This window comes from Lathyrus oleraceus, chromosome 5 (genome assembly GCF_024323335.1).
Source record: "Lathyrus oleraceus cultivar Zhongwan6 chromosome 5, CAAS_Psat_ZW6_1.0, whole genome shotgun sequence".
In the NCBI taxonomy this organism is placed as follows: Eukaryota; Viridiplantae; Streptophyta; class Magnoliopsida; order Fabales; family Fabaceae; genus Lathyrus; species Lathyrus oleraceus.
Genome location: NC_066583.1, coordinates 169,606,942 through 169,620,487, shown reverse-complemented (window position 1 = coordinate 169,620,487; position 13,546 = coordinate 169,606,942). Strand labels below are relative to the sequence as shown.

At 34.4% G+C, this 13,546-nt stretch overlaps 1 protein-coding gene across 1 annotated transcript; it reads right to left on the bottom strand.

Moving 5' to 3' along the window:
- Nucleotides 1–9,524: 9,524 nt before the first annotated feature.
- On the bottom strand, nucleotides 9,525–13,529 carry LOC127080960 (uncharacterized). Its single transcript, XM_051021243.1, has 9 exons — nucleotides 13,350–13,529; nucleotides 12,999–13,233; nucleotides 12,088–12,235; nucleotides 11,837–11,987; nucleotides 11,547–11,672; nucleotides 11,369–11,449; nucleotides 10,966–11,158; nucleotides 10,621–10,891; nucleotides 9,525–10,090 (listed from the first exon to the last, which is right to left on the bottom strand). Exons 2-9 carry the CDS (start codon nucleotides 13,203–13,205, stop codon nucleotides 9,813–9,815), a joined length of 1,455 nt encoding a protein of 484 aa, XP_050877200.1. The 5' UTR covers nucleotides 13,206–13,233; nucleotides 13,350–13,529; the 3' UTR covers nucleotides 9,525–9,812.
- Nucleotides 13,530–13,546: the final 17 nt, after the last annotated feature.

The window sequence follows — 13,546 nt, the reverse complement described above, 5'->3', positions numbered from 1 at the left end:
ATATATATTTTGATTTATGTAACTTATTACATGAATTTGCATTGTGCCCCAGTAGTAAAACACTGGTTTGTTAAGTTACTGGGTATGGGTTTGAACCTTGTTAAATGTTTATTTTTCTTCATAACTTCAAATATTCATAACTTCATGATCCCTTAACATTTCAGACCCATTCTCTTTGCCATGTGTTCATGAGAATGTCTATTTTATGATGACACCAAAAAATCCCAAAAATATTATTTATTTCACCACTTTTGATTAGATGAAAAACATGGGTTTTTAAGTGTGTTTTTAAGGCTCCTAATTGATTCTTTTGGCTTATGTCTTGTTTGTTATTGATGTTGAAAGTTTGCATGATTAAAGTACACTCTTTTAAATGTTGATTGTTATCCTTAACATGTTTGAACTTGATTATCTTCATACAATGTATCAATTGATTCACCTTGAAAACATGTTTGAATGAACGGTTATAAGGTGATTAGGTTTCCACTTAAGTTTGGTCTTATCATGAACTTTGATTCAAGTTTAATGTTTATTTTGTGAAAACTTATAATGTGATGCATGTATGACCTAAATTGATCCATGTTGTGTTTAACATGTATCAATGAATGCTTTTACCATGTCAAATATGATTTTGTCTTCACCATCAATATATTGTGTCTTGTGATGTTATGTGAAACTTCGCCATGTCTTGTGATTTCCATTGTATTTATCCATATTTTGTGCCTTAATATTGATGCATGTTCAACCTTATTATTGTTTATATCCAAGGGAAAGGAACCATGACATTATTGTAATTTTGCATGTGTGTGTTCATCTGCATTCTATATAACTTTGCTTCCCCTTAATCCAAAAACTTCTAGATACAATCTTAAGTTCCCCTCAATGTAAACCTTAGGATTCTATATCTATATCCTTCTTATAACCACTTGTAGCACCTCAAATTTGCACCTATCTTTGTACATACCATTTCATATTAAGTCATAGCATATCATGATCCATTGCATAGCATTTGCATTGTCCCCAGTTGCCTCAAGAGCAAGCAAGTTAAGAATTAGGTCAAACTGATCAGGAGATCAGTCAACCAAGCAAGCAAGGGTGTTTCTCAAGGAGCCAAGGCCCTAGGGTTTGCCCAACAAGTTCACATGACTTGGGGGTCCATTTGAAGTGTTCAAGTCAAGGGTTGGATGTTCAGAAGCCATCAATTCATGCACAGACAGTCAGAAACCCTAGAAAGTCAAAGTTGGTCAACTGTGGTTGATTTTATGGTTTTGATGGATGGATTTGGTTTGAGAGAGCTTATTCATGTCCTAATAGGCCTCATATGTCATGGCAATCAACATCATTGAAGAATTTGAAGCCAATCAGAAAATTTCCCAAAATAGAAAGTGGACCTGTAATTTCAACTGCCAAAAATGGAAACTTCTTGATCTTAAACTTACATCATGATACAAGCTTCAAATGAATTTTTGCCCAACATGAAAGTTGAAGATCTTGTTCTCCCATTTTCAAAAAGTCCAAGAACTCTCAAATCCCATGTGTGGTTGTCAAGATATGATCAATTCATTTTCACCAATTTTTGAACTTCAAAAGGCCATATCTCTTGAACCATAAGGCCAAATTTGGTGGGGTTTTTTCCTACAAACCACATTTTTCCTCCTCTTTCCAAAAATATAAATTTCACCCTCCAAAACCTTGCCAATCAAAATGGCATTTTTTGACCTTTTCATTTAAAAATCAAAGTTTGACCAAACTTTGACTTTTTGATTCATTGACTTTTTACACAATTGGCCAATTGGGACTCACTTTATATGGTATTTGAAACTTGCCCCAAGCATAATTTCATGTTCATTTCATCATCATGCCATCATTTTAGACCAAAGGCACAAACTTGGAAATTTGGCAAATGGCTTCATATAAGCAAATCAAGTACAGCAATTCAAGAGCATATGTCAAACAGCAATTGGCAAGGTCTGTGTACAGCCTGTTCGAGGCCCAATTTGTCCAACACATACACCTCCATTTCCATTTGCTCACAATTAGCAAAAATGCAAATACTACATTTCAAGCTAAGCAAGATTAGCATTCCCTAAACCAACTCTAAACAGACCAATAAAAGCAACTTTTCTGACATTTGCCAACCCTAGACAAGCAGCCATACACGACCAAATCTTTTTTTTCTCTCAAATTGCATTTTTGCACCAGAGCATTTTCTGCACAAAAACTTCAAAAGACCTCGAGTTTTCTTCATAGCTCCACCATCTGGACGATATTTGTGAGCTCATTCAAGCAACAAAATCCAACTGGAACACCCTTCTAAGCACTGCATCTTCAAGCTACCAACCATGGTGAAAGGAGATTTGAAGAGTTCCATGCACCTTTGAGCCAAACCACTTCAAGATTCCATCATTGTAGAGCATAAAGAGGATCTGTTTCAAGGAAGATCATCCAAACAAGCACTGTTCCATCGAATTCCTTCAAACAAGTACCCTTTAGTTGCTTTAGTTGCTTGCTTTGCTTTTTAGCAATTGCTTTGAGGTATAAACCTTTCTTCTTCATGTAGTCTGGAGACCCGGTCTGTTATTTGACCGGGCAAACTGTCTGAAGTCCTCCTTAAGAGGCAATGCTTGTGTATGTTTAATTTGTCCTTGTACAGAGTCAAAGACCTCCTAAGTGAAGAGGCAATTGGCAGAACCAAGGGATAAGCAATCTATCCCCTGCTATTCAGTGTGTCTTCTGTCTTGCTCACACCACTGTGTTGATGCATTTCAGATAAAAACCCAAGATCTTGTGCAATTGCACAGTTGAGTCAGTATCAAATGTGTAGAAGGGTTCCCACTTTCTGAACCCACACATTCTTGTCAAATGCTCTCCCTGATCAGGGATAGAAGCAATGAGGCACACCCCTCATCTCCTTTCATCTGCTTCACCTTAGCCCCTCAATGGCAAGGTTAAGAGCAACACTCACCCCATTCCAGAGGTTTGTTTGTTGAGGTTGATGTGACCCCTCGACTAAAACCTAACCCTTGTGTGAGCCTCTTGTGTGCATATAGTGTGTGCTTCCTGTGATTGTGTTTTGCTTGCTTTGCCTCTTAGGTTTAGCTTAGACTTGCTTCCTGTGCAAGTTAGGTTTAGTTTAGACTAATCCGTGCTTGTTTTCGCCCTCGTTGCGATCCTTTCTCTCGCCCTCGTTGCGATCGAGACTTTCCCTTTCTCTTGCCCTAGTTGCAATCGAGATCCTTTGTCCCTGCCGGCCGAACTACGGCAACTCTGATTCTCATGTTCAGGTGAGATACGTAGGCACGAGACGCGATGTCTTGTCGAGTTTGACTAACAACTAATCCTTGTTTGTTTTCGCCCTCGTTGCGATCCTTTCTCTCGCCCTCGTTGCGATCGAGCCTTTCCCTTTCTCTTGCCCTAGTTGCAATCGAGACCTTTGTCCCTCCGTAGCCGAACTACGGCAACTCTGATTCTCATGTTCAGATGAGATACGTAGGCACGAGACGCGATGTCTTGCCGAGTTTGAGTAACCACTAACACTAATTCTCTTCTCTCGCCCTCGTTGCGATTGAGACCTTTCTTTTCTCTCGCCCTCGTTGCGATTGAGACCTTCCCTTTCTCTTGCCCTCGTTGCAATCGAGACTTTGCTTCTTCCTGTGTCTGCTTAGGATAGGTTGGCCCTTGTGCCATTTAGCTAGAAACCATAACTTAGGGTTGACTTTGCATGACAACATCTAGGCTCGAGTCGTAGTCTCCCTAGTGTTGTGTCTCCCTCTGTTATCTGGTTAGGCTAGTCCTTCTTTTTTCCCTGCGTAGGGGAACTACATCGCCCTGATCTTCATACCAGATGAAGTATGTAGGCAGGAGATTGAGCTGATCTCTCCGGGCGCCCTTTTTGTGTGTGTTTGACAACTATTAGGCTCGAGCTCTAGTCTCCCTTTTAGTTTGTTTGTTCGCCCTTTTTCTTTCTCAATCCTTTGCGTCTTAACCACCCTTGTGTGTGTTCTGGTTGGAGTCCGACATAAGTCCAGCAATTGGCAGTTGGTTTCCTGTGTGCGTTTTCTGGTTCGGATGCTGATGTAAGTCCAACGATTGGCATTCAGGCTCCACGTTTGCCTGTGTCTTGTTTGTTTGTGTGCGTGTCAGCCGAGCTACGAATGCTCTGATTCTTCTCTCGTCCGAGAAGATACGTATGCATAGGATACGATATCCTAGCGAGCATGTGTCGTTTCCCCCAGTCCGAACTACTTCGACTCTGATGTCTATGCCTGATAGACTAAGTAGGCCCAGGATGCGATATCCTGCCGAGTCAGTTTCAGTCAGTTTCTTTTGTCTCTTTTCAGCCAGTGTGTGTGTGTTTGAGCAGTGTTATAGCAACCAACTTTCCTTCCTTCTGTGCGTGGATCCCGTAGAGTACTACGGATGCGTAGGGTGCCTAACACCTTCCCTTCGCATAACCGACTCCCGAACCCATTCTCTTTGGTCGCGAGACCATGTTTTTTCCTAGGTTTACTTCGAGCGTTTCCTTTCCCTCTTTTGGGATAAATAACGCACGGTGGCGGCTCTGTTGTTTCTTTCTTTTCCCGCCGGTTTTTCGCGTGATGCGACACCACTTTCATAATAAAATTTGACTTAGGTCATTGTTTCCCCTTTTATTTCTTAATCAAATGCTTCAAAACACTTAAGCATATTCAAAGATCTTTTCATAAGACCTAAAAAACACAAACTTAATTCAAGCCCTTTTGCCACTTGGCTTTTCCATGTTTAAAACCTTTTCATAAATGGATTAGACATGATTCTTCCCTAGTTGAGATTTAAATCTCCTAACCCATAACATTATTGAGATTGATATTGATTCTTTTCCATTTTGAAGAGGTATGTGGCATACTTGTTGATTCTATATCCAAGTGAGACCCTTTCTTCAATTTGATGCAAAGATCTATCTTCTGCATGTTTGTGGTGGTTTAAAAGTGAGTTTTCTTCTTAAGATGACAATTTGTCTCTTTATCATAAAAGCAACCCCAACAAATCTCTTCTTACTTTTGAACCTGAACTACGAGGTTTTGATCCTTCACGGGTACGTAGGCATAAGACTCAATGTCTTTCCAAATCATCAAACAATAAAAAGATGTTCTTTTTCTCATTTCCCTAATAAAATAGCAAACAATTTTAAATCAAACACATATATTTAAAGGCTCCTGTAGAGTACTACAGATGATTATGATGTTAATACCTTCCCTTTTCATAACACACCCCTGTACCTTTAAAATCCCCCCCCCCCCCTTTTTTGCTTAGCTTAAGTTTAATCTTCTAGCTTTGCATATATATATTGGGTTTATTTTTGAATCTTTTCCCCTTCACATTGGATAAATTAAAGTTCGGTGGTAATATTTTGATTCATGAGTCAAGTCTAATCAATAGTTTGGTCTCTGATATATACGCGTATAGCTTATTTCACAGCAGATGCAAACGAAAACCTCTGTGAGCAATGGATGCACATGAAACAATTTCATATCCATATGAAAGCATCACAATAAAACAATACAATCAGAATATACAACCATAAACAACCCGCAAAGTTCTATGAAATGAAACAAAAAGCGTCAAACTCAAGGCAAACGGCAAGATAAATTATAACATTATGCAAAAAGCTGAACTAAAATGTTACTGACCGACTTTTACTATTGTTACGTTTGACTTTGTTGTTGTTTAACGGAGAGCTCGCCTAAGATTGTGGTTGCAGCGCGGTGTCGCTTATGGTGTTCAAGGTTGCCCGTGTAAGGTGTGTCGTATCCCAAATTTTGACTACATCCTCTTAACCTAGAATTTAGATCACTAACATGTCCAGAGACCATATAAATCATCTGGCCATATTCTAATTACCTAGAAAGTCAAAGGGGAACCATTTTGACTTCTTAGTCCCACTTAGAAGTTGATTATTTTGACTTTTCGAAATAACATAATTTGTAGGATTTGCTAAAAGAGTTTATTGTTATTGAAATTAATTTTTAGGACAAATAAATAGGATTAGTAATTAGAATATTATATCTTATTAGATTATATTATTTTTAAAAAAAGGTAATTAAATATAATTATTATATTAAGGTATTAATTATTTAATGAAATTATAGATTAATAGTTTACGGGGATTTTTTAAAAATTAAGCAAAAAATTTAATTATTATTTGCTATGAAAATATTTTAGTTATCTAAGTATTTAAATTATTATCAAACTATTTATTTTTATTTAAGTATTTAGAAGTATAATTTTATTTTGAATGAGCGCAATGATCTAATGGAGGGTAGAACATAGTAGGGGTGGCAAAACTATTTGATAGGTTGTTTTGAATTAAGAAAAAAATGGTTGAATCTTATTGTTTAACAAGGACAATCTACTCCTCGTAGGTCGGTTTTCTTTACTCCATCACTTATATAACTATTTGATATGTTGTTTTATTTCTTGTTTGATGTGTGATACTTGATTAGTGTATTGGTTTATTTTTATTGTTGTGGATCATGTTGATATTGATTATGTTTTAATAATTATAATTATTTTACTCATTAAAAATTTTCACCAAGAATACACTATTTATACCTGTTTTTTCTTTAAAAAAAATTCCGCACCAAAAAAGTAATAATAATTAATAAATAAATATTTATTAAAATTTTAATTAATTAAATCAAAATTAAAATAAACAAAACGTGGTGATGAAATTTCAAATCCTAAAACTTCTCTAACAAAATATTTCCCTAATAAATAGCTAATAAAAAATATCAATTTAAATAATTAATTAATAAATCAAAACTAATTAAATATTCATTCATTTATACAAAATTGTATCAAATCAAAACTAATTAAATAGTCATTCTTTTATCTTATTCTTTTTTATGTATTTTAATAATTAGTTTTAGGATAACTATAATAACCTATGAAATTCCGACACGTCATTCACACAGTATATCGCCGTGTCAGATACGTATCGGACACTGACACGTGTACGACACGCGTACGACACGAATTAGACACGTTGAGACGTTTTTGAAATGTTCAACAAAAAAAAATTAATTGTTGCGGACACGGATACAACACCTTATTTCAAATAAAGGACACGGTCAAATTCATAAAATTTCAGAATTTTTTGTTAAAAAAAATCCTAACTAAAAACTTTTCAAATTTTAAAAAATACATAGGTTTTTTAAACTTTCATATTCCACTTCTTTACTATAAAAATAACACAGTTAGGATTCCTTATTTTTTTTATATTTCGTTAATTTTGTCTCCACAAAATTCTTTTAACTAATTTCACTAATTGCTTATATTTTACTATAAAAACAATACAATTAGGATTCCTTATATTTCACTAATTGATTCGGTTTTCACAAGGTATCTATGAATATCAATTATCATTATTGAAATTTGTTTGAAAATGTTAAAAGAATTTTTAATTATTTTATCTTAAATAAAGATAAATTTTACTTCTTATTTTAAACTCTTTACAAATTTTGCCCATAAATTACATTATTATATTAATATATATAATCATGTTTGTGTCCTATGATTTTTATATTATCAGGGTCCTCGTGTCCATGTCCGAGTCCGGACTTCATAGATAATAACTAAAGATCAGTAAATTTTGATTAGTTTAATTAGATTAATTTAATTAAATATTATAAAACAAAACAAATATTTATTTTATATTAAATATTATAAAATTCCAAAAAAATACAAATATCATAAAAATACAAAAATCTCATATTTTTTATATTCAAGTTTAGTTCAACTTCATTTGATTTTCATTAGATTTTTAAATTTATTAAATTTATTAAATGTTTATTACAAACACAAAAAATTAGTTTACCTAATTTTATTAAAATAATTCTATAAACTTTTTCATAAATCAGTAACTAAAAAATAAAAATTATGGATTAACTTCATATATTAAAATCAACTTCATACACCTAAATATGAGATAACAAATTAAATATTTAATTGATTATGAATTAATATAATAAAAAATTATGATTAATTGATTAAGAATTTTTAGGATAATTATGGAATAAAAAATTGGGGATAAATATGGGATAAAATCTTGGGATTTTAAGGATAAAAACAAGGAATAAATCAAATGAGATAAAATTCTATAACAATTTTTATGGATAAAATCAGAGACTAAGGGATATGGTATTTGGGTTTTTAAGTTAAATTTTTAATATTGGAATAATTATATAATATTAATAGGGTTATTTTCTTGAAATCAAAGTAATTGGATTCTTTTGTCATCAATGAAATGGGATAAAATTAATCTAATACATCTCAAATTATAAGTCTTCTATCCGAGTGCATCGAGACATTTTTCTAAAATCAATTACTTGTACGTCTCCGGTATGTGAGAATTTTTTAAATCATCCAACCACATTTTTGAGACGAACTTCAATTAACTTGAAGAGACCTAGGCAAGGTAGCGATGAGAAATGTTTCTTTGAGTATTAGCTAATTAATCATGTTTTTTTTTAGATTATCTTGTGAGCTAAAATTTTCGGATTTCCAATAATTTTATTTTCGGTCGATAATTGCAATAGAAGATTGAGATGAGAAATATATCTTCGAAAAACACATATTTTTCTTCGTTTTAAGGTTAATTATACATATTATGGTACGAGAGAATTGTATTATTCTTAAAGATGTTGCTTGTTGTATCATTTGTTTGTTTGATATGTTGTTACTTTAGGATTGTCCATAGAGATTGTGGTACAAAAGGGTTGTATTTGTTTAGGAATAAGTTGTCTGCATAAAATTGGTATAAAATCATATTATTTACTATTATTGTTATTGCAGTGAGGGAACTGTGATGGAGACGATGGTAATTGAGGTTTTAAGAAAACCGACAATAACGCTGAAGACTCTATATATGGTTTACCATTAAGAGAGGTTTGAGGGAAGACCGTTCATTCTCATATTTTTTATTGTGTGCTGAGGTTATTTCTAATAATGTATATTAATTAACCTTAAGGACAAATACACATAAAAAATAGTGTTAGGCACCGTATTTGTATCTATGAAATGTAATCTAATAAAAGAGGCGGGGGGCACTATCGAGCAATATTTCCTTACTCTGTAATCGCCATCTAAGATGTCTCAAACTCTCGTCCTCATTCCCTTAATCAAATTCATTATAAATTGCATTTAACAAATCTGAGCACGCATGCATATTATTTAATCCTTAATCAGGAAGCCTGGTGAAATAGAGTGAGAAACTTATTTCATTTTTTGCTTAGATTACGACAGCTGGGAGAAAAGAAGCCACGATGGGAAAAGCAAGATGGAAAAGAATACAACACTTGAGTAGAGAATTGATTGGAGTACAGAAACTTGAGTAGGAAAGATTGGCAAATCGTAAAGCTACCACTCTGATTATTGTTTGCTTTTGTACCTTTACTGCGTATTTGGCATCACTGCCCATACAAGTTACAAACCATACCATGTGCAAAGTGCAAACGAATTTTAACCATATGCCACAAAGCAAAAAAGAGACAAATAAAAAGATGATTTGACAATTGGCATTGTTCACAACATTCTATGGTCCAATTAATGTAACGATAGATTACATCAGAAGCAACATCTGGTGATTTAACCAGTATAACACTTCATACAGATTTGTTACCAACTACAGAAAAAAAAACCTTGCATGACGTGACGTACATGACAAGGAAAAAAAACTGAATGATACAAAACACTAAATGGTGTTACAGTTTCAAATGTTCTTTCAACAGATCGAGATGATCAACCCAGGGCAGCAATACAGTTAACACAATGCATCAGTTAGACCAAACATGAACTAGACCGTGCCTATTTCCCGTATAGATCTCATTGCGATCTTCATCATAGAAGAGAGCAGTAATATCTTCCAAGGCTTCGGCAACTGTGCTTCTCATTTTGGAGACACTGGAGACATGCTTTCGCTTTTTTGAATTACAACTTTCACTTGAAGAACTGTCACAGCAGCTGCACTTGTCGTCCTTTGAAGAACTATTGCTTGCTCTTATTTTGGCAAGACACTTGCCAGATAAAATGTTGCTGACATTGATGGAACCCGCTGCATAAAAGAAGCAGAGCCTGTTAGTAATGCAGTTTGGAAGATAGGAGCTCCTTACAGCAATAGATAAACACACATTGCAAACTATTTAATTATTGTGATTTGCTATTCTGTTTTATTTTTAAACAAATCAAGTCAAAACCTGGAAAGAAATAGCTAAGAGTCGGTTTGGATAAACTTTTCAATAAATACTGGCAGGAAAATAACATTGAAATAATCCTACAAGCACTATGAATCTTCTAATAACAAAATAAATAAGTTGAAATGAGTCTCTGCAATTCAACATTTTTAAAAGCTCTCATATTCTTTCTTCATAACCAACCTCAAAACCTTTAAGTGTTTTTCATTAGTTAAGAATCAAATGCATATCTTAATTGAAAAGCCCACATGGCAAAAGTTAATCCAAAAAGGACCTACATCAAATTTCAGATCTGGTGATATAAGCTGAAGTTTAAAAACAAAATTCTTCAATTGTCTCACACAAGGTGCATTATTACAAAGGGACAGAAGGAATAAAATAGGGAAAGTACCACTTCCTTCAGATAACGAATCATCTGAATCAGCTTTGCAGTAGGATATGATAAGATCCTGGTCACTGGTTATGTATATGTTGTTTGTATTGCAGTCAGGGTGCCACAAGAGATGGTCCTCAAAAGAAGTTACAAGCTCTCCACGGAAGTTCCACACAGCCACAGTCCGATTTCGAAATGTTAAGAATAGTTGGTTCTCATATAGAAAGATAAATGCAGAAGGTGTCATAAATTCACTTCTGCTAACTTCTCTCAGCTCAAAATTCCGCACCTAAAATGTATATGAAGTGAGATATTCGGATGTAGAACCAAGTATATAATGCAAGGAAGAGGAAAATTACTTACATCAAGAATTTGAAGGTTTTCATTTTCTTGCTTGACAAGTAGCTTTTCGTTGAACTGTTCGATAAAATCCACCTTCTTATTCCGATAAAGGAGATGGTTGAACGATTTTAAAACAGTACCATCTTCTATTGAAAGGATTTTAAGTGGGACATGGCTACTTGCTTTAGCAAAAATCAACAACATGATCCCCGGACTAGTCACAAGAAATCATCAAACAGGATCAAAGTGGTGTAAGTAAAACATGACCACTCAAGGAGAGTAACAGAGAAAGACGATTAAAAATATTAAAAACATGAAAATTATTATATGATATGATTTCAGAATTCTTGCAAGACCAATTATAAAGCATGTCTATGGAAGAGTTTTTTACAAGTGAAAGAAAATCCACATCGAGAAAAGTTACCTGATCTTAATCTCCTGGACATTTTTATCAGAAATGGAGTACAACATTGAATAGTTTTTCAGGTCAAATACCTTGTATACACTATAGGACAAAAACGAGCAGATATCACTATCAATAAACCTTGATATCTTATGTAATTATACTCAAGCAAAAAAAGTTTCAGGACAGAAATATTTACCTATCCAGAGCAGAGTACGTAAGTACCTTCCCATTTACATCATCAAACTCTACAAACCCTGGCCACTTCAGAGACTCGGATTCAAAAAGAGGAAAGCCAGAATCATGTTTGCCCCTCCTAATGTATCTGAACAGCATAATAGTTTTAGCATAGAACACAACAACTAAAATGTGGAAATAGTTTTCTATTTGTTATTCCGCATTTTGAATGATTTGATTTTCTCAGTGTTTATTCCTCGAGCGAAAGAGGGTAAGAGAATGAATTATAAAACAACAGAGAACTATACTTACTCAATCCTTGTGCTTCTGCATTTCAAGGAACTATAACTGTCTGATGCATAGACAGAAACTGTGATAAGTGAGTCGTTATTTTTGTTATAAAATAGACTCCTTATAACTTCATCTGGACTGACATTTAAAAAGCATATCCTTTGATTGGTTTCTGCATAAGACAGTTTAAACATGCAACACAAATAACATATCAATTATAAGTTACAAACAGAACTAGAAGGCTTATTAGTACTAGTAGTAAATAATTCTACCTCGGCTAAATGCTGCACAAAGACCAGATTGTGCAAGAGCAAAAACAATATCTTGTGCTGCCACAATCTCAATAATCTTCGACCTTTTTCTCAGAAATGACAATATCAAAGCCGAAGGACCTTTGGGATCATGTGTATCATATTCTTCCTATAAATAAACACATCAGATATGGCACAACAAGTGAGGGGGAATGAGCATACTTATAGCAAAATACACGTCCCTCTCACTAATCAAAACGGGAGGAACAAAGAAGTATTCAACATCAATGATTTGCAATGATTTCAATACACAACTAGAAGCAATAATTTCAAACGCTGACTAAACTCGAAGTGGGGAATTGCAATTGCTACAGCCACAAACAAAAAACACACTTTATGAATCAACGGTATTGCAGTAATACATGAAATCATTCCACTGCAAAAACAATAAAAAAAAACAGTAATACAGGAAACCAAAATCCCCAATCCATATTCTCTCAACTCCTCTGCAATGACCATACCGTAACCTAAAAAGAACTTCACTTCACACACGACGAAAATCACATTTTCACACCACGCTGCTTCTCAATTCCCAATTCCCATTCTCGCATTCATGACACACCCTTTGTTTAATACAAAAAGTATACAATACAAGCATGCGGGAGCAGGCTTATACTAGTGGTCTACAAAACTCTAAACCCAATAACCACTACAGAAGAAAGAATACTCCATTCCATCCATCAACAACCAAAGCTACTTAGCTCAAATAATAATAACAAGCAAAACCATATTCAAAATCATGATAACGATATTATACAGCATTAAAACACAGCTTCGAGTTGGATCCAAACGAATAAACCAAAACCCTCCACACTTCAACTCAACCCTAACCTAAGAAACAAAACATCATAACATAGAAATCCAAACCAAACCTGCAAGCTTATATTCCTGAATCGCTCTTGAGCATCGGTCATACTAAAAGCCCGATCACGTTTGGAGCTGATTTCCCGTCTCTGAAGCTTCTTAACACTGTTGACAAATCCGTCACCCGTTCCACCACGACCAGTCTTCTTCGCAATCACTCTCCTGCCGCAGCAAGGACGAGGACTCACCGTGATCCTTCTCCCGGTACTCTCCATAGTTTCTTCACAGTAAAAGCTTCAGCATCTGCAAAATACGAGAATTAGGGTTTTATCTAGAAAATGTTACTGTTACTGTGAGAAATTGAAAATGTGAAGAACGAAAAGAGAAGAAAAAGAAAAAAAATGGAAAATAGAGTTCACCAATTCAATAAGCGTCGAAGTCGATCCCGTTTCAAATTTCTGAACTTCGAACACTGATTGAAGCTGTTGATACTTTGATTATTATTATTATTATTACCGTAAATAAATAATAAAGAAAAAATAAAGATAAATATAAAACGAACACTGCGGAACCTTGTCCTTGACACCGTGTTATTTGTAGTAGGATGATAGGCCCA

What these genes read in the sequence shown, in the direction of transcription:
- LOC127080960 (XM_051021243.1), bottom strand. Translation starts at nt 13,205, where the DNA reads ATGGAGAGTACCGGGAGAAGGATCACGGTGAGTCCTCGTCCTTGCTGC. An exon ending in TGCAGAAGCACAAGGATTGA is followed by an intron (nt 11,673 to 11,836) that starts GTAAGTATAGTT and finishes TATGCTGTTCAG; the next exon opens with ATACATTAGGAGGGGCAAAC. An exon ending in GTCCAGGAGATTAAGATCAG is followed by an intron (nt 11,159 to 11,368) that starts GTAACTTTTCTC and finishes TCTTGTGACTAG; the next exon opens with TCCGGGGATCATGTTGTTGA.